Source organism: Chanos chanos, chromosome 1, assembly GCF_902362185.1.
Source record: "Chanos chanos chromosome 1, fChaCha1.1, whole genome shotgun sequence".
Lineage (NCBI taxonomy): Eukaryota > Metazoa > Chordata > Actinopteri > Gonorynchiformes > Chanidae > Chanos > Chanos chanos.
Genome location: NC_044495.1, coordinates 22,264,590 through 22,284,032, shown reverse-complemented (window position 1 = coordinate 22,284,032; position 19,443 = coordinate 22,264,590). Strand labels below are relative to the sequence as shown.

Below are 19,443 nucleotides of genomic sequence, written 5' to 3'. Positions count from 1 at the left end.
TTTGTGTTAACTATATATGTTTTAGATTTTGTGAGTCTGTGTGTGTGTATGTGTCAGATATGTTGCATGTACGAGTTGATCGCTAGCTACTGATCTAATCTGTGCTCTATTCGTGATAAGACTGCAGCAGCAATGATAAAGGTATCTCACATGAACACATGAACACACGCACACATGAAAACACGCGCACACACACACACACACGCATACACACACACACACACACACACACACACACATACAAAACTTGGTCCAGAGTGACAGAAGGATAAAAAAGGAGCAATGAGAACGATAAAAATACATTTTGGTGCTGTCGCAACTTAAAAGGCATGACAAACAGAGCGGATGAATGATCAGAGAGATGGGTATTTAGGAACACAAACACTCCACAGACACACATTCAGAAGAAAATAAAGTAAAATCACATACATGTCAAACATGGAAAAGGAGAAAAAAATGAATAAGTGAAAAGCACATGTATGAGTCAGAAAAAGAGAGCGGTAGAGAGGGAAAGGTATTAAGTTAGAGTAGAAGATAGATGAAAAAGATAGCAAGGAAGAGAGTTAGAGAAAGAGAGAGAGAGAGAGAGAGAGAGAGAGAGAGAGACAGAGAGAGAGACAGAGAGAGAGCGAGAGAGAGACAGAGAATGAGATTGTATAGATTGATGGCATCCATTCCTCTTGCGCAGCAGTAACACTCACCATGAACTGCACGTTGTCAAAGCCGTTGGCCAGCAGGTGGTTCTCGTACTGGACCAGGCCGATGTTGTCCAGCCACTGTCCCACGGACTGCACAGGGCAGCGTGGCCCTATGAGAGGGTGCAGAGGCAGACGTTTTAGCAGAGAGTAGCCATCCACACGATAGCAGCGGCAGTCCGGCTGTGACAGCTGGCACTGCCACATCATGTTCCGCGTAAAGTGACTGTCAAAAGAACCCGCCATTCTCCCTCAGATGGAAAAAAAAAAGCCCAAAACAAAACAAAACCCAAAGAGGACCCAAAAAAAAGAGATGAGGGAAGGAGGGAGAGAAGGGGGAAGAAAAAAGAAAGGCAAAGGAGAAGAGGAATCCCCTGGAGAGAGCGGTAGTTAGGGTCCCGGGTGTGAGGAAAGCATGGTGAACATGGTGAGGTTAGATCCTCTGGAGAAAGAGACGAGAGCTGCTCTGTCTCAGCTGTTGCTCTTGCTCCTGTGCTCGTACTGTGTGCGTGTGCGTGTGTGTGTGTTAGTGTGCATCTGTGTGCCACAGAGAGAGAGCCAAAGGAGAAGAGAGAGAGAGAGAGAGAGAGAGGGAGAGAGAGGGAGAGAGGGAGAGAGAGGGAGAGAGTAAAAGTGAGCACGCGCAGCCTGCCTGGTAGAATTCTCTTTATCAAGTACTCCCACACTCATCTGTATGCTTCTGCAGCTCGCTTCTCTCTGCTCTCTCTCTCTCCTTCCTCCCCCTCTCTTTCTCTTACGCTCCCTCTCCCTCTGTATTCTCTCTCTCTCTCCCCTTCCCCTCTCTCTCTCAATCTCTGTTTTGCTTACTCTCCCTCCCTTCTCTCTCTCCCCCTCTCTCTCTCTCTCTCTCTCTCTCTCTTCACTAGCTATACCTTGTGTAACTGATAATAGCCATCAGATCAGACCCAATCTCTTTGTCTGTGCGAGAAGCTGCTGCTACTCCCACACACACATGCTCAGTGGGTGTCTGAGTGTGTTGGTGTCAGCTGTGGCTCCAGAGCAAACAGGATAGCACGAGCACGGTGGAGCAATGCAACAAAGACTACAGGAGGGGACGGAGGGCATGATCGCAGGAGACAACGGGAGAAAGGAGGAGGAGAAGAGAAGAGAGGAACGGGGATGGGGACAGAAGACCCTGGATGGAAATTACAAGGAGGGAATGAGAAAAAGAGTCGGAAAGCAAATGCAGATCCACACTGAGGAGAGACTGTCCACATAAGAACACGTTTGTAATCACGGATTGAAGTTTGGTTCATCCTGTTCACCTGTGAAAATGCTGAACACATGGCTCATAGGTTTTATAGAGTTTTGTTAAAAATCTGTCCCCAGATAAACTGCCCAAAAGCTCTCCCATAGTGAGCCACACTGACTTCCTGTGCCTCTGCTCCAACTGCCACAACAGGAAACAACCAGCAAGGAGAGAGAAGCGAACAGTAACCATGGTTACACTTCAAAAGACTCACTGTTCCCTATGCAAAGTGCATTTCTTTGACATACTGAGTGGAAACATCCTATCTAGTGTGCCGTGGGCTAAAGCATCTGCTATCTGAGATTTCCATCACGTTACAAATTTCTCCAGAACAGTGTGAACAACACAGAGTTCAGAGCCAGCACTTACTCACAATATTCCAGATTAGTGCAATATTGCGCAATGACAGCCATTACTAAAGTGGAGATGGTTTACAGAATTGGCTATCGGTTCTTTTAAGATGAGGGTATGTTAAGACACAGAATTACACACCTGAATCCTCCTTGGTGTCCTCCAGCTCTGTCCCAATCCCTGCTCCTATGGAGCTCATAATTTTATCAATCTGAGAGAGAGACAGACAGACAGAGAGAGAAAGTTTAGAGATTTCATCTCCTATTCATTGATGCACACTTAGTGCTCTACAAATGCCTATCACTCATCTCAAAAAATTCACATGCAGCGACAATACTCTTATATAATTCCACGTTGCTGCTTGCAATTAAAGGGCCTCTACAAGTGTATTCCCAAATGTCCCATTCCCAAATCTCCACTTTTCCTCCGCTTCCCACCTCCTTCAGCCGCTGTTAATTACAACCTAAATGCCGAGATTGCTGCTGTTTAAGGGCTGGTGAGGAGAGAGAAAAAAAAAGAATTTCGGAGGGATAATTTATCATCATTTGATTTGTTTATTCTAGAATATGTCATTCTGTGCACCAGAGTGATACGTACTGCGTGTTTTAATGAACCCATCTTCGTTAAAGACACTGTGCTTAATATAGTACTCATTCTTCATCCTTAGTGCCCAACGTCTTCTTATACAACACGGAAGCGTTTTTATTTGGGCAGTTGTTTGGATGAACCATTTTCATAAGGAAATACATTTGTCCAGCTTGTGTTAAATTTGGCTTGTATGTTTAATCCTTGGGTGAAGATGCACTCATGATGTTATCTGACGAGTACTTTCATCTTTTTGAAGGGTGAATGAGCATATTTGATCGTTGGTGGCATAACTGATAATTAATAGAGTGAAAATCTATTTAAGGATTTGTAACCACGTTTTACTGATTTGTCTGCAGGTGTTACAGAAATGAATCCGATCGTTGGCACTTCGCAAACAAATTACCATCGTAGAAAAACACAAACAAAACAAATGCTATGTGAAGGTTTGGTCCACTATAGACCAGGGTGTGAAAAAAAATCGAGATTATGTTATTACCTATTAATTATTGTTAATTATTGTTCAACCTTCTACGCAGCAGTGGTGGGTTGGAACAAATTTAGATTTTTGACAAATAAATAATGAAATATAATAAAGGTCATAGCTTTACGAGTTTACAAATTTCCATAAGGTGACTGTGCCTTTTCATCTGTGTGTGAAAACTTCTCCATCCATAAAACAGTGATATCCCTATTCACAGAATACCCTCCCCAGCATCCTCATTAGTGCCTCCATTAGTATTCAGTGACATATCCTGAACTATCCTAAATAAAATTACATTAGCATCATTAACTCATAGTTTGCTCAGCCAATATTGACATCGAGATTAAAAAACGACTTTGTATTAGTCAACAGTGTTCATCTTTGGCGTGCACTGGCAGCAGAGATTTACTTCAGCCATTTAAATCAAACGTACCATCGCGATCCTAAAGGAAAAAAAAAACCCTGGTAGTTAATCATGGAGATGTTCTGTAGAAGTCATTTATGAAAAATGTGATATTGAAATCAAAGATGTTTATCAGCCAGAGGGATAGCCATTATCAGTCACACCATCCAGTCTATACCAGACTTGGTAGCAGATGTGCTCTGGCAGACCATAAGAGCTTCTATCAGCCAGAGACTCTAAGAGCCATGTGGCACTTTATATTATCAGTGTTACTCTGCAGAAGCCCAATCTTATAGACAATATAAAGCTGGCAAACACAGATTTGGAAGAAAGCATAATGGTCTATGTAGACAATTTGATTAGATTGCCGATTCAAAGTCTAGCCAACAAACAGGGAGCTTCAGAATTATACTGAAGGAACAGAGAATCCTTCAATGAATGTCAACGTGTATTAAAGATTTAAACGTAATATTGCAATATTATAGCCCAATATAAACGAACGCAACAGCTATACCTATACCTATGCCTATAACCCAATAGTTACGTAGGAGAAACTATCCAAAGCAACTGCTCTGTCACTGAGAATATTATTACAAACATTCCTGTCATTGTACATTGCAAAGACCCCTTAAGAATGTTTACATATCTGTGACCATGTATATCAAAGGATTACAGACTTAATCTTGGTACATCACAGTGTAAAAACAGCACATTTACCTCCTCCCATTCTGCAGTAAAGGAGGGAGTCCTCTCCATTCGGTTGGGGCTGCCTTTCCCTGGGCTGTTCTGGCCCCGGGCTGCCCAGTGCTCCTCCTCTATGGGTGACACAGCTACCAAGTTGGAGTCAGATTTGGAGAAGTTTTTGGATAGTTGCAGGTCGAGCACGTTTCGGGGCATGGAGCGCATCCTCCCAAGGGTGCAGGCTCGCTCCTCGTATCCACCTCCAACACTACATCCACTCACTGGGTATGTCAGACTGGAGCTCGCTGCTATACTGCTGCTTCCACCAATACTCGACACCTTTCCGTTTCTCACATGGGTGCGCGCGGGGCCTCCCTGTTTTGCCTCAGTGTTGGTCTGAGCAGATGACTGGTTTTGGTTGACCCGTGTGTGGAAGATGGTGCGGTAAACGACCTGCGGTTTGGCCTCACGCTGGTTCTTCAGGGCAGAGCCTTCGCTGCCCGTGCGGGGGAAAGGTGCGATGATGTACTCGGGGGCTCGGAGCAGGTTGCTATGACGATGAGCAGACTCCGGGACATTGAACTTGTGGACTTTGCTGTAGAGTTGGTAAGGGTTGTCAGGTGACTCACACGCTGGGGAAGAACCGTGCAGCAGCCCGGCAAACTGCTCAGGAATGTGGCTGTCCCGTCTGTCGTCTCGTACACTGCCCTCCTTCTGCTCTGAAACCTCGTCTGAAAATAAGAAAGAAATGACAACAAATGAGATAGAAAATGTACATGCACATGGACACACTTATATAAACACAACACGGCACACACCTGAATCTTTCCACAGTCTTCCCACAGTGGCTTTCATGCATGATGTGCACGGACCCCAACTGCTGCCACTTAAATTTGTCTACACAGAATGCACTGTTTGTGTGAGTTTACTGGAGTGTGTGTATGTGTGTAAATGTGTCAGTGCACTGAATGGTCATAAAATAGACTGTGTCTTCAAAGGCATGACATGACTCAAATGAGAGTCTTCAGTAATGGAGTATGCGTATGTGCGTACACACGTGTGTGTGTGTGTGTGTGTGTGTGTGTGTCTGTTTGTGTGTCTGTGTAGTGAGACATAAGTAAATTCTATCGCTTCTCTCTCCTCAAAGGCAGGGAGCCCTCACAGACAAAATGGAGAAATGCATTATAGCCCTTTTGGAATCCAAGGACCTTCTCAATAGAGTTCTTAAAAGCATCTGTGCCCTGGAGCATTTGGGGACCTGACATACAAGCAAAGGGCTGAAGCAGTGGCACAGCAGGACAGAATGTTTTACCTCAAGGAGGTCATGGAGTTTACAAATTAATTCCACACTAGTTGTCTGAGATCAAGGGAGCGTGTTGCTTAATTTGGAGGCTGTGCAAATGAATCAAATCAGGTTTTAATTTCGATTCCCAAACTCTGCTGTATGATATTAGGATTACTGGTAGAGGAGCATAATCTCAGATTAGCATTTAAAACCAATCTATACCACAGCAATCAGAATGTTTCAGATACTGTAACAAAATCTATATATCCCAATTTCAGACACAAGATACTGAAATGAGACCTGAAAAATCTTTGACAAATGAAAACATCATCAGTGCATCCACAGATATGCATGAAAACAAAGGTAGGCTAAATGTAGGCTTTGATCATCCGATAAAACGCCCTGACAAGAGATGTTAATTTGCTTTCATCTCTGCATGGACAAATGCATCTCAATCATCTGAGGAAATAATCAAGCAATGAGCCAAAGCAAAGACACCAAAATTATCACAACAACAACAACAACAAAAAAAGATTATTCTCTGAGCTTGTAGAGCAGCTCTGATTTTGCAACTCGGTCACACTGTAAACAAACAAAACCGAACAGAAAATGCACAAATGATCCAGCTTGATTTTCGATGCCAGCTGAGGAGTTTTTACAGAAACACTGATTTAACAATGTCAAGATGTCATTTGATTAACATTGAGCACCCTCATCTGCCTATAATTTGTCCAATGCTCTTTTACACACTTAATTGTGTCTTCGCTGCATGTAAAGTTCCTCTGTGTAGAAGATATATACATTCTATTGTTCCCCTACATGTTTTACATTAAGCTAATATACAATCACACACTCCTGTATACAGTTTGAATACCCTTTGGCTAACCAACATTTCAATCCTAAACAAAAGGCATTCATCACACCTATCCTGTGTATTCCGACAGTGCATTCATATTAAAAACACTAATATTTAGCCAGTCAGCTTATGGTTTACATAACACTCCTACTCAAATGATAGATGTGTCTCACACAGGACTCAGACAAGCAGATTGCATGTTAAAGCCCAATGTTTATGAATGGACCATGCATATGTCAGAACGCATGTGTCTGGCATTGGGGTGGAGTATGACAAATGTATGTGTGGATGGAGGGAAGCACACAGGCCGTACCAGCCTTGTGAAGACAGGAATGGAGTGGACTCTGACTCAGACTCAGACTCACTGAAGATGTGGAGGGAGGCTGTGGTAGGGAAAGGGTTTAGACTCGCTAATATAGGGTGACAGACACAGTGTCCTGATTGCTAGCTCATTCCCCTGTCAGGAAATGTTAACAGCGTGTACCAGCCCATGTAAACAGGCTTTTGGGTTGATAAAGATCAAATTACAAACACTCAGGGAGACAGAGAGAAAGAAGAGAATGAGGCTAGATAAGGGAGCAAGCAAAGGGATAAATCTAGTCACAGTGCTATGTGTAAGCGTAGCATTCTCTGAGCTAGCGTCTTCTAAGAAACCTTCACTTTAAGCTACTGAAAGAATAGATCAGCCAAACTCCACTCTGTTTTTTAAGCCAGCTGCTGTACATCTTTCTTTCTTTCTTTCTTTCTTTCTTTTTTTCTTTCCTTCTTTCTCCTTTGACAGAAAGCATACACATAGTAATGCGAGGAATGAGGGGAACATTCTGCAATCACTACAGCTCATTTAGAGCAGCAGAGGCAAAACAGCGTGAGCTGTCAAAACAGAGAAAGGTCAACACAGTCACAGTCTAAACAGTAAACACTGACCAGGGCACCTGTCAAAGCGCTCAGTCACACACAACATCAAAATACCACAGCAGCAATAGTGAGAAAAAGAGGCTACTTTGAGGAAGTTTAGAAATAAAAACAACAAAATAAAAAATTACAACAAACTGTTGTTTCCTTCGCAGCGCCTGAGTGAATGACTTGTGTGAGCAGTATGATCGTACAGTATGAAAACAACAACTGTAAGCAAAGCCTAAATGGGACAGTTTCAGCAAGTGGTATGTAACGGGGTATGAAGAGGGATGGAGAGAGGGATAAGAAGGGGAAGGAGAGAGGGCTATGAAGAGATATGGAGAGAGGGTGGAAGAGACACTTGATTCAAGTAATTAAACACTTGATTCAAAATGCAAAACTTAGTCAGGTCAGCTGATCTTTCCAATGTATCATTCCACACAAAAACATCATGCCAGTTAGCTGCAAACTATTCTCTATTAGCAGAATCACTCCTGTGGATGTGGAACTTCCTATTTCTTATCATTTCCACATTTTCTCTTTCTAAAAATCTTTTTCTTTCTCACCCAGTCCTCTTTCACTCATCTTTCGGTCTCTATTCCTTTCCCTCCTTTTCTACAGCTGCAGCCTCAACAGGTGACATTTAGTTGTCATGGAAACAGAACTCAGACTTTCTCCAACCCTAAGCTTAGTGCAATTGCCCTTCAGGAGAGAGCTGATCAGAACTACAAGAATAGCAATAGCCACTGAGAAGAGCATCCTTCACTGATCTGGAATCAGTGAGAAAAGCCAGCAGCTAAATGGGCAGTGATACTACAGCAAAGAAAATGGAAATGAGTCAAATCAAAATGAAAGCCATTGATCATAGCAGTAATACAGATGCAGTACACACACACAGACATACACATATGCAGAGAGAGAGAGAGAGAGAGAGAGAGAGAAAGAGAGAGAACTGAGTACTATTCATTTACAAACTGATTGAAATTCACAAAAACTTAACCTGAGCCAGTAGGCAAAGTGGTGGAATCAAAGAAATAAAATGAAAACCGATTCAATCATTTCCAAAGAGATCGGTACCTGTGAACACAGATCTAGAGCCAACAATCAGCACAATGTAATGAGCTTAATGAGAACCTTAAGAGCAGATAGGATGGGAGGGCGGAGATCAGCAAAAGAGAAGTAAACACAGTGGTAGGAAATCCCTGAGACAGACAGACAGAGCCTTAAATGAGAACTGAGACACACGCTGTGCAGCTAAGGTTATACTGAATGAAGATCTGAGACTAAATTGGGCTATTGATCCAAACGCAGCATGGGTCAGATGAAAAAGAAACAGCTGTTATCCCAAAGATGTTTCCATAGAGCACAAAGAAACTAAAAATATCATTACAGAGTACCTAAATGGTATCTCTAATATCTTCCATTTCTCCCCCTGAGTGTGTGCGTGTGTGTCTGTGTGTGCATGCGCTTCTATCTCTCTACCTTCCTTTCCCTTACCTGTAGACTAGCATGAAGAGGCAAGTGATGCGTGAGGCTATGAGTTTATGGTTGTTGATATCCAGACCAGAAACCTATGAGCCAATATGCTGGGGTGAAAATCTCCTCTTGTTCATCTGAGTAGAAAATGTTTACCCGAAATGCTCAAAGAACCTCCACCTCTCTCTCTCTCTCTGTCTGTCTCTCTGTCTCTTTCACACACACACACACACGCACGCACACACACGCACACACACACACACACAAAATATATCCTGCTCTGTGATCTGATAGGCCTACAATTGCACCTCACTACATTCCAGCATATTTGCTCTGCAGTATTACACACTCAGCAGGCTGGCGCTCAGACACACACACACACACACACACGCACACAGACACTGTCATGCCTCATCATGCACAGTCTGCGTCAGAGAGACTGATAGGTATTCTGATAGAGGGTCGTGTGGAACGGCAATGTCAGTGGTGTGTGATGGCCTTTGGCCTGTGGCCATATAAAAAAAAGGAATCAACTTCTTCACCACTCTGAGTGTTCTCTTATCACTGATCCTGCTATACTGTTGACTTCCTGTCTGAGTGATCCTACCAGAAAACATTGATTCTGCTGCTGCTAAGTGACAACATAACTAGGAGGAGAGAGAGAGAGAGAGAGAGAGAGAGAGAGAGAGAGAGAAAGAGACAAAGGCAGGAAGAGAGAGAGAGACCAGCATAAGGAGCAGAGGTCTGTGTCTTTCAACACATTATATATATTGACACACATTCAGACACACACTGACCAGCAAACACACACATGCACACACACACACACACACACACACACACAGTTCCATAGAATACTGGCATTCATTTGATTTTAGAGCCTCAAGTTTAATTGCTTGTTAACAAATGTATACTGTGCTGTATTGGACTGTGCCAATCTCCTGCCGTATACAGGACTCATTATAGAGAGAGAGAAAGAAAGACCTGTCAGTTCTCTGAAGTGATAAATTACAAGAAGCAGAGACTATAGATTAGACTTGTAGAGTCTTACACAGAGTGGAACATAAACATAGAATTCATCAAAAAAGTGTTGTCTGTACCCACAAAAAGTCTATGCATTGCATGACCACACTGACATGCATACACGCACACACACACACACACAAACACACACACACACACACACAGACATTCATATATTCCATAAATACAGAAAAAACAAAAATGCTGAAAACAAAAAAGTGATATTTTTTAAAAGAAACATCTGTGGCACAGAACCAGTTAATGTGGCAAAACAGCTACATCTCCTATACACGTCAGCATACATGATTCTAATACTGTGTAGATGCCAAAGTACATATACATATGTATACAAATGCAAACAGCTTGTGCTTATGTGTATGCACACACACACACACACGCACACACGCACACACACACACACACACACACACACACAGAAGACCCACACTCAGAAGATGACAAAGAATAGGTGGCCGAGACCAACAGCTGATACGATCTTGTTTCATTTTACCATCTTCTGTGTCAACTGGCTCCGGAGATATTAAAAACTACAGAACAATATCAGGCCTGTCAATCATCAGTCAGCTAAAAGGGCCAGCTGCACAACCTGTATGTGTACTAGAATTATAAACAGCTTTGTGCTTCTATCAGTCAGACGTACCCACTACTGAACCCCCTCTCTCTGTCTCTCACCCTATTCCATACAAATTATACAAGTCCCTTCAGGCAGTATGGACAGAGTAAGAGAAATGATAGTTTAATATATGTACCTGTTCCTATGAGAGCCCAGTCTGTTTCTTTGTGTATGCAACTGGGAATTGTAGCTAATCACGAAATATTGAATTCACACTTCTTCTTCTTCCAGCTTTCCAAAAGTGGAGATATTACCACGGCAACCAGTGTTCCTGTATGCTGTGTGTGAGAGTGTGTGTGCGTGGGGGTCTTGGACAGAAGAGTGACGCTAGTCTTGTTAGTCTGCTCTTCTGCGGATGAGTTAGCCTAGCACGGGCTTAAAATAAAACCCATGCGTAAATGGAGACGTGATTAAAGTAGAATCACGTCTCTCTTTTGAAGGGAAAATTCATGTGTACACTTAGACGCTGGCACCTACTGGCAAAAAGAGAAACACAATCTCATGTGTACACATAAGATGCAGGCAGCCACCGTCAAAGAGAAAAACACAAACACCGCCAAGTGCATGCAGAGATACTGTAACAGATGGAGAAGCAAGAGCACTTTTCTGCGAATTCTGTACTCTGAATTGACTTGCTATTCTACTGTGCTGTTTTATAATCCATTACAATCCATTCATTTGTCTTTGATTCCATCCCTTTCCACCCCAAAGTCTGCTACACTTAGGGGGGAAAAAAAAGAGTTCTAACTCAGAGTCTGCTGGATCTGCGACGTAAAGTCAGCTGACTGATTACACTCAGGAAGGAAAAAAAGAAAGGAAGGGGCTTTAGAGCATAAAACAAGAGTGTCCATCCTTCTGTCCTCTTCAGAGCATGTCTGGTTTTTTTTTCTGATCTCCTCACTCTCATGGGGGTGTCGGTTGGGGGGGGTGGGAGATGGAGGTTGTTCTCCATTCATTTGGGATTTGTAGTTTTGTATGGAGCTTGCATTGCATGGCATTTAACCCCAAATTAAATTCAAATAAACAAGTTTTACTAATATTCTTCTAGTCTTATGTGTCAATAAATTTAAGATGTAAGTGAGTACTCCCATGACAACCTCATGAACAATATTCATTTAATGCTGTTAAGCGCTACTGACTGAATCAATTAATATATCTATTTAACAGTCACTGCAGGACCCAAAGATAACGTGAAGAAATAAGGAAATGATGAAATATGTGAATGTGTGTGTGTGTGTGTGTGTGCGTGTGTGTGTGTGCGTGTGTGTGTGTGTGCGCGTGTGTGTGTGTGCGTGTGTGTGTGTCTTAAGGTACTTCATGATTCCAAGTAGCACGGTATTCATCAGAAAACAGAAAAGCTTTGTGACTATTTTGTATGAAAACAGTGCTGGAAACTGCAGCTTGAGTTCACTTACGGCAAAACAAATTCAGAACACAGAGAGAATCAGTGATCAAAAGCTCTTAAATAAAATAATAGGCTTAATTACACTTCTGAGGCCCCCAGCACACTGACTGTATCACTGCAGAAGTCTGAGACAGTCATGTGCCTAAGAATACAATCACACACACACGCGCGCGCACACACACACACACACTCGCACACACACACACACACACACGCACAACACACCCTGTGTCTCTTACACGTGCATGTGCTCACACACACAAACAGAGGCATTCCTACAGAATGTCTCTATTCTGAATGTATTACAATACATATTCTAAAGCTTAGCAAGAGAGTGACCATGTGTATGGTACAGAATTACAGAATCGGCTGTGCCTCTGCATAAATGAACTCATTACACAATGACTGCAAGTCTCTGCCATGAGGAGGGATGGAGAGAGGGGAAGAAAGACAGAGACACAGATAACTCTATCACACACACGGTGGCTCTACACCGTCACTGTGGTAACGTGGCATTCAAAATGTTCCCACCAGGGGGCTATAACTGCTCTGCATTGGCTGCATCTGTACCCTGTAAAACACACACACACACACACACACACTTACCATTCCATATAAACTTGCACATGCCACGAGTGTAACGATCACTACCCATTTACTTGAGCATAATTTGTGTTTGTGTTCGAGACAACTGGAGTGGAGACCACCAATTTCATCAGCCTGTGCATGAACACTGTATATTTATACATGCAAATAAACAGTGCGCGGTGGAAAAATGACAAATATGAGCTTATTCCTCCAGGTTCTTAGTAGATACAATGTTATTGGATTCTGGATAATATTGGTGCCCCTGTGCATTTAGATTTAACCACGCATACATATGCACACATGTGAAACACACACACATACACACACGCACACACACGATTTAGCACAGTATAAAGAATGTAAAAAACTAAGAGAATCATCAGACCTTCATGGCTCATATGCCATAAACACTCTGAAACAAGGAGGTTCCTTTGCATTATCCACTGTCCTTCATATTCATAGTACTGTAATTCATATTACTGCCCATCCACATCTATAGTCTCAGACCCACCAACTCGATACTTACTTTTCAGACGGCGTAAACCATACCATTTAAGAACTGTAAGTAAACCTAATCATTCTTGGGTAAGTACACCTAATAATTCTTGGGTCGTCATGCTTTGGAGAGAGCGGGGTAGCAGGCATAGGAGTCTGACATCTAAGATTTATCAATATTTGACGCATTTGATGAGGTGCTGTAGCACACTAGCTGCAGAAGAAGATAAAGGGCTGCATTATGTGGATATATTCCACATTCACACAAAGTCTGGCATGCTACTGTTGGACTGATTCATGTATTTCTGTATTTTTTGTATGTTTGCCTGTTTTGAAAATGAAACATTTCAGGTGGGATAGAGACGGAGGGAGGGTGGGATCTCACAGTCATCCATCTCTCTGATGTTTTTGTCAACACCTTTTCAATCCTCTTCTTATCCACCATGTGAAACTGTCACATCCCCGCGCATTTCCTGTTTACCACGCTCATGCTCATTCCTGAAGCCCTCTTGTCTATTTTGGCACCTCGGGCGAAGATTCACCCCCTCTGTCCTTAAACGAGTGCAGACCTGAGTTCTCACTGCAGGAGATTCGCTTGAGAAATCTTATCTCGCCTCTGGGTCTGGGGTTTGCCTTTATTGCTAAATGAAGAAGCAAGAGATATCATACTCTCTCCAGAGTTACGCAATCCCACATCAATAATGTTTACGCCAGCCAGCATCAATATGGCATGCTATATATAGGCCACCTGCAGTGGCTGCCCACGCAGCTGGCCCACTCTAGCTCCAAGCAGCATGGCACAGCATACACAGAGACATGAAGCAAATGGATGGAGTGTTTGCAATATTGAGTTAATACAGCTGGTAAGGAATACAATGAGCTGATGTTGATTTTTCTTATTTTCATACCTGGATCCGTTTCCATACCTCCCTCTCTTGCCGTCTCTCTCTCTCTCTCTTACACACACACACACACACACACACACAAACAAACAAACACACATACACATCTTCATCTCAACATTCTTTGTGCTTATGCAATCCTGTTCCCTCCTCACGTGGAAATCAAGGCACTTGATTTACCCATTTAAAAATGCAAGCCATCTAAGAAAGAACGACAGGCTCCTTGTGTGCTGGCAGTTGCCACGGTAACAACAAAATGGACCTTATAAAGCTAATAAATAGTGAGGGTTGGAAAAAGAAAACAAAAAGAAGAGAAGAGAGAGAGAGAGACAGTGAGAGAGAGAAAGCTTTGAAATGTGTGGTGATCTATTTTGGGAATTAGATTCAGGGGACGGTTTTGTGCTGAAAGAGAAAATCAATGCCCCCTCTCAGCAGTGGATATAGCCTCTTGATGCTCCAGTGCCTGGATACAGTCCCCAGCTGTATCCAAGCCCAGTGGTGCAGTGCTTGGGCAGGGAACTTGTGCTGGGGGAGGCAGTAAGGGCTGAAACCACAGGCAGGTTGTACTGAACTAATGAAGCTAGTGGCTCAAAATTAAAGTAGCAAAATGCTGGCATGCGATTGGGAAAAAAAAACACACACACACACACACACACACACACATACACACACACACACAAACAAATGAAACAGTTATAGTTGCATGAGGTCTGAAAGCCATTTGTCAAACTGTGGAGGGACAGAAAATCATGCTCTTAGCAGTTTCCAACACACAAATGACTATAATATTCAAATCTGTAAGCCCAGACAAGCCACAAGCAATATGCTAGCTGCTATCCCCTGTTGAAAGTTTACATCGCTGGAACTATAAAGTCAAACCCAAACTTGTTTATTGGCTAGTACAGATGTTAGTCAAACCCATCAACTATTATACAACTAAAAGATTACAGCACATTTTCTTTATTTCAGGAGCATTTGTGATTATGTTTTAGCTATATTATCAACCAATTTAACAAAGAATAACATAGTATTTTTCAGTATTAAATTAAATAATTCCATCCTAACTGGGGGGCCTGTGCATCTTTTGGATGGGCCTAGGACCATCAGTTGGTTTCGTGCCTGACTCTGTCTCTCATTTGAACTCAGTCTTGACTTGGACTCGAACCTCTTTGGACTCGGTCTTGACTCAGTCTCGACTAGTCCTGGTCTTGGACTTGACAAAGGTGGTCTTGACTACAGCTCTGCCTGCCCTGTCCGAAACTTTGTTGTCTCATTATAAAGCACGTGAAATACCACAGGCTCCTGATTCTATGTGAGATTTTCACCGCAGGTGGAAAAACAATGTTTTTTTGGACACATAACATGACTGCAATTTTCACATCTTCAAAAGCACTGTCTCGCAATCCATTCTACCTGGAGGTCCATGCCCAGAAAAGTTTTATTTTGCCACAGGACTGGAATACCTGACAAAGTTAATAATGAGTTTCAGTTGATGAGTTGAATCGATGTAAGCACAGAGCTGAATAAACACTGCGTTGACGAAAATGATTTCTGAAATGGATTGAGAAAGATTGGTCTAAAGTTCAGCTCTTGAAAGAATCTTGCGTGATGTGCTTTGAAGATGTCAAACAATATCCAAACAAACCATTAATTACGTTCACCAACTCTTCAAGTTTGAAAGGAAATAAAAATATCAAAATGTCCTGTGTAACGAATAACAGATTTGTATTAGTGAATTAATTGAAATGTTGAGAAATGTCTGCATACACCAAGATAAAAAAAAAAACAAAACTGGGTGATACAGGTTAAAAACGAATGTGGTTGTCATGTGCTGGATTACTGAACACAAGATAACTGATAAAGTCAACTACATATTTATGAGACAAAGCAAGTCTTATGTCAAAGCGCTTGGTGCATTCAATAATCGAACACTGAAGTTTGACCATTAAAGGGCTGGTTGTTTTGAGTGTGACTGACTGGGAGTGAGGTGCTTCAGGTTAGGGAGGAGACAAAGATAGATGAACAGGACCATTCGAGCTCTATTTAAAATTTCATAGAGGTAAGCTGGTTTTATGTGGTATCTGTCTGTCCTCAGCCCTTTGCTATCCTTGACCTCAACATTCCAAACGATACCTAAAGCTGGGACATGCTCATTTTAATAAAACAGACACGTTCTTGCTATAATACTTGTTAAAAAAAAGTGGTTTGTTTTAAGATGACCTAGTTGACTCCTTTCTTTTAGATTTATGTTCTTTATGTCTAAATAACCTGAACTTTCAAACACTCAGAACTAGGACTCTGTAGCAAATGTACCAAATTGTATTGTCTCAAATCATATTGTGCTGACAGAGGGAAAATGTATGATAAGATGCATTTTGCCTATATCATATCAAAATCCATGTATCTTCATTCATTTCAGATCAAACTGCGAGGGAAAGAGGCGTAATTCTAATGCATTCAATCACGATGGCCAAGGAAGTCAGATACACAGGGTGAGTTTTTGGGGTTGCCATATCTCCTGTTGTGACACAGAGGCAGGCCAGCAGCGCACAGACTGAGAGGGTCTGGGAAAGTCAAAAAGCAGCTTAATGAGACTAAATCACATTCACTATAGAACTAATGAGACTGAGTGCCAGCGATGGCATGGGGATAACTTTCAGAGAATATGTGGGTAGCATGATGTCGGCAAATGGGTTTTAACGCCCCAGGAAATTCTTACAAATGCCAACAAATCATGTTTGAGTGTTCTTTTTGCTTGACCTTTATCTGTGAATGTGTAATAAATCAGTTTCTCCCCATTTCCCTCTTCATCTCTGTATGACTTTTCTTTGTGTCTATCTCTTTCTCCCTTCCTTCTTTCTTTCTTTCTTTCTTTCTTTCTTTCTTTCTTTCCCTCTTTCTTTCCTTTCTTCTGGACATAGGCATGTTTGTAGAGGATGGCGTCAGACAGACAATATGATGGAGACACAGGTGTCATCCCTGTGGCTGCGTCATGGAGGCTACCTCAGCTATGCTAATGGGATTACGCTGCCAAAGGAACACTGTCCACTTACTCACACCATGACACACAGGAAATGACACACAGGAATTGACACACAGGCAATGGCATGGGAAGAGGAGACCTTTGCAGATTCCACACCCAGATGCCTGTCCCAAAAAAAAAAGTTTTAGGAGTTCTGTGGTACTAAGCTTGGATTTGTACTCAATAAATTTGGATTACATTAATGGCAAATTACTTTTGACTTTTCTTAAAGGGACTTCAGTACACGAGAAATCATCCATATGTAGAAAAAATCCAACTGAAAACCTGAGCACAGACGGGGGCATGGTAGGGACAGGGAGTGATGGGACAATTAGTGGGAAAATAAATACATTTCACTGAAGGATGTTTGAAAGGAAATCTTCTGAAATGTCAAAACTGATAGGAACTGGGAGTTTTACATATCAAACTTCGATTCAACAGAAAAATATTTTTCAAACATTTTAAGATAGGTTGTCTGATTGATTCTGGAGTGCATAAACTCATTTTTCCATTTAAGTGTTGAGAGTTGACATCATTCTGAGGTAGTCATGGTCTAATCTTTTAAGGAGAATGCCCTTGGAATACATATGACTCATTTAACAGAGGTTAGTCATAGTCAGTGGCAAAGTATAAATGCAGTTGATGAAGTGATAGTGCGGTTGACAAAAATGGGCACCTTTTCTCGTCACACTACAGGACATACCCACTATGACACGAACTTGACGGAAGTCATGCAATAAGGCGAAAAGTTCATATCCTGTAAATTAGTGCTGTTTTCGACTGATACAATTTGACTTGTCATTAAATGTGGCATTATGTGCTAATGACAAGGTTTGATGTCGCCTTAAAGGGGAAGTATGTGCTTAATGACATATGGGTTTATTTAACAATTACCTCCATGAAATTAAACAGTTCGCATTACTGTTATGTCTTTAGCACATGAATATTTGCCATGTTTTTTGTTCATTCTTCCTGAAATCTAGAAATTTTTATATGTCTTGCACAGGCTGGACAACCCAAAAAAAGCTTTTCATTCTGTCCTTAAGACCAGTAGTTTTAAAAAAATGCTACTGCGGCCCGCCTCCTGAGAGAACAAATGAGAACAATATCAACAGTGGCTTCTCAATCTGTCTTTAAGACCAACAGTAAAGGATGCCGCTTCATACCACCTCCTGTGAGAGAAAATGAGACCGGTATCAAACAGATTGCACATCACTCAGAAAAACCTGACCATGCCAAGAAACAGAAAGAAATGCAAGAAATCTTGTCCTTTTTTTAACCATTTAACATTTTAAAATCACCTACTAGGACATTCACAGTCAAAACTTCCTTCAATACCGTGTTACATTACAGACTTTAACCATTATCGGTTAGACTATTTCTAATGGCATTGTTTAGGGCATACGAGAGAAGAGTGTAAATGCATGATTTTGATATCAGCTCATCGAGGTGTTTCTTCAAAATAAAAGACCAGCTGAGGCATACTAGCATGCTTTTTCTTTCGTTCTGTTTGAGAACAGCAAACTGTCCTGCTGTTTCTGTCATCAGCACCTGTTAAGGACAAAACACATGTTCATGTTTATTCAGTACTGACTTAAAAAATAAAACCCCAGCGGCAAGTATTTTCATCATGATTTCTTGTTGATAAAATAAACTCTCCATGCATTTCCTCCATACACCGTTTCCTTACACTACATACAGTGGAGTAAGTGCTGTCTTTTCGAAATGTGTGTACAGGAGAGCAGTAATGAGAGGTTTTTAGTATTCTGAGTTTGTCATTAAAAGCTGGTTTGATATATAAATTATGCATACACCTGTCACAGTGCTATTACAAACAGCAGGAAAGCCTCTCTAAAACCAAAACAGGAGGTTAAGCCATCCAATTAGCCTGGAACTCCACCACTCCCCGGGGCTCTTTTTAAACCAGCACGCCTGTGTGTGAGAACGGGGATAGAGCGACTCCTGCTTAATCCCCACAGGGAGCGAGTGGCTTCCTATGACCTGACGAGGAATCTCACAGAAACAGGTACGTTTCACCTGTCCCTGAACCACCTCAAACAGGAGGGAATGTTTTACACGTCTGGACATGTCAAAGCTCTTACACAGTATTCTCAAATCTAATGAAATGAGAAAATAAGGGTATTTCATCCATCTTCCTTCATAGATGGTGCTTTACTCTTTATTCCCCTCTCTCGTTCACTCCCTCTCTCATCCAAATGTGAGAAGACTTAGGACTTTGAAAGTTTCCCCAAAAGAAAGATTTAAATTGCAAGTTTCTTTTATGCATTATTTATAAAAGGAAAATGATGTGTCTGAAAGAACACACGAAAGAGAAAATATGATCAGCACAACACAAACATAATCAGAGGAAGAGAGGGAAAAAAGAGAGGGATA

General features: G+C 41.8%; 1 protein-coding gene across 12 annotated transcripts in view; it reads right to left on the bottom strand.

The window, feature by feature from the left end:
• Nucleotides 1-19,443, bottom strand: part of anks1b (ankyrin repeat and sterile alpha motif domain containing 1B) — a 146,786-nt gene that overhangs the window by 39,074 nt on the left and 88,269 nt on the right. For 8 of the 12 annotated variants that reach the window (XM_030768140.1, XM_030768112.1, XM_030768148.1 and 5 more), the window contains exon 1: nt 702-905. In XM_030768140.1, the coding sequence (XP_030624000.1) occupies nt 702-905 (204 nt within the window). Of the gene's footprint in view, nt 1-701; nt 906-2,457; nt 2,528-4,505; nt 5,201-13,343; nt 13,360-13,489; nt 13,506-15,192; nt 15,208-19,443 lie in introns of those variants that run through there. The other 4 variants (XM_030768097.1, XM_030768105.1, XM_030768089.1 and 1 more) reach the window with 3 other exon arrangements.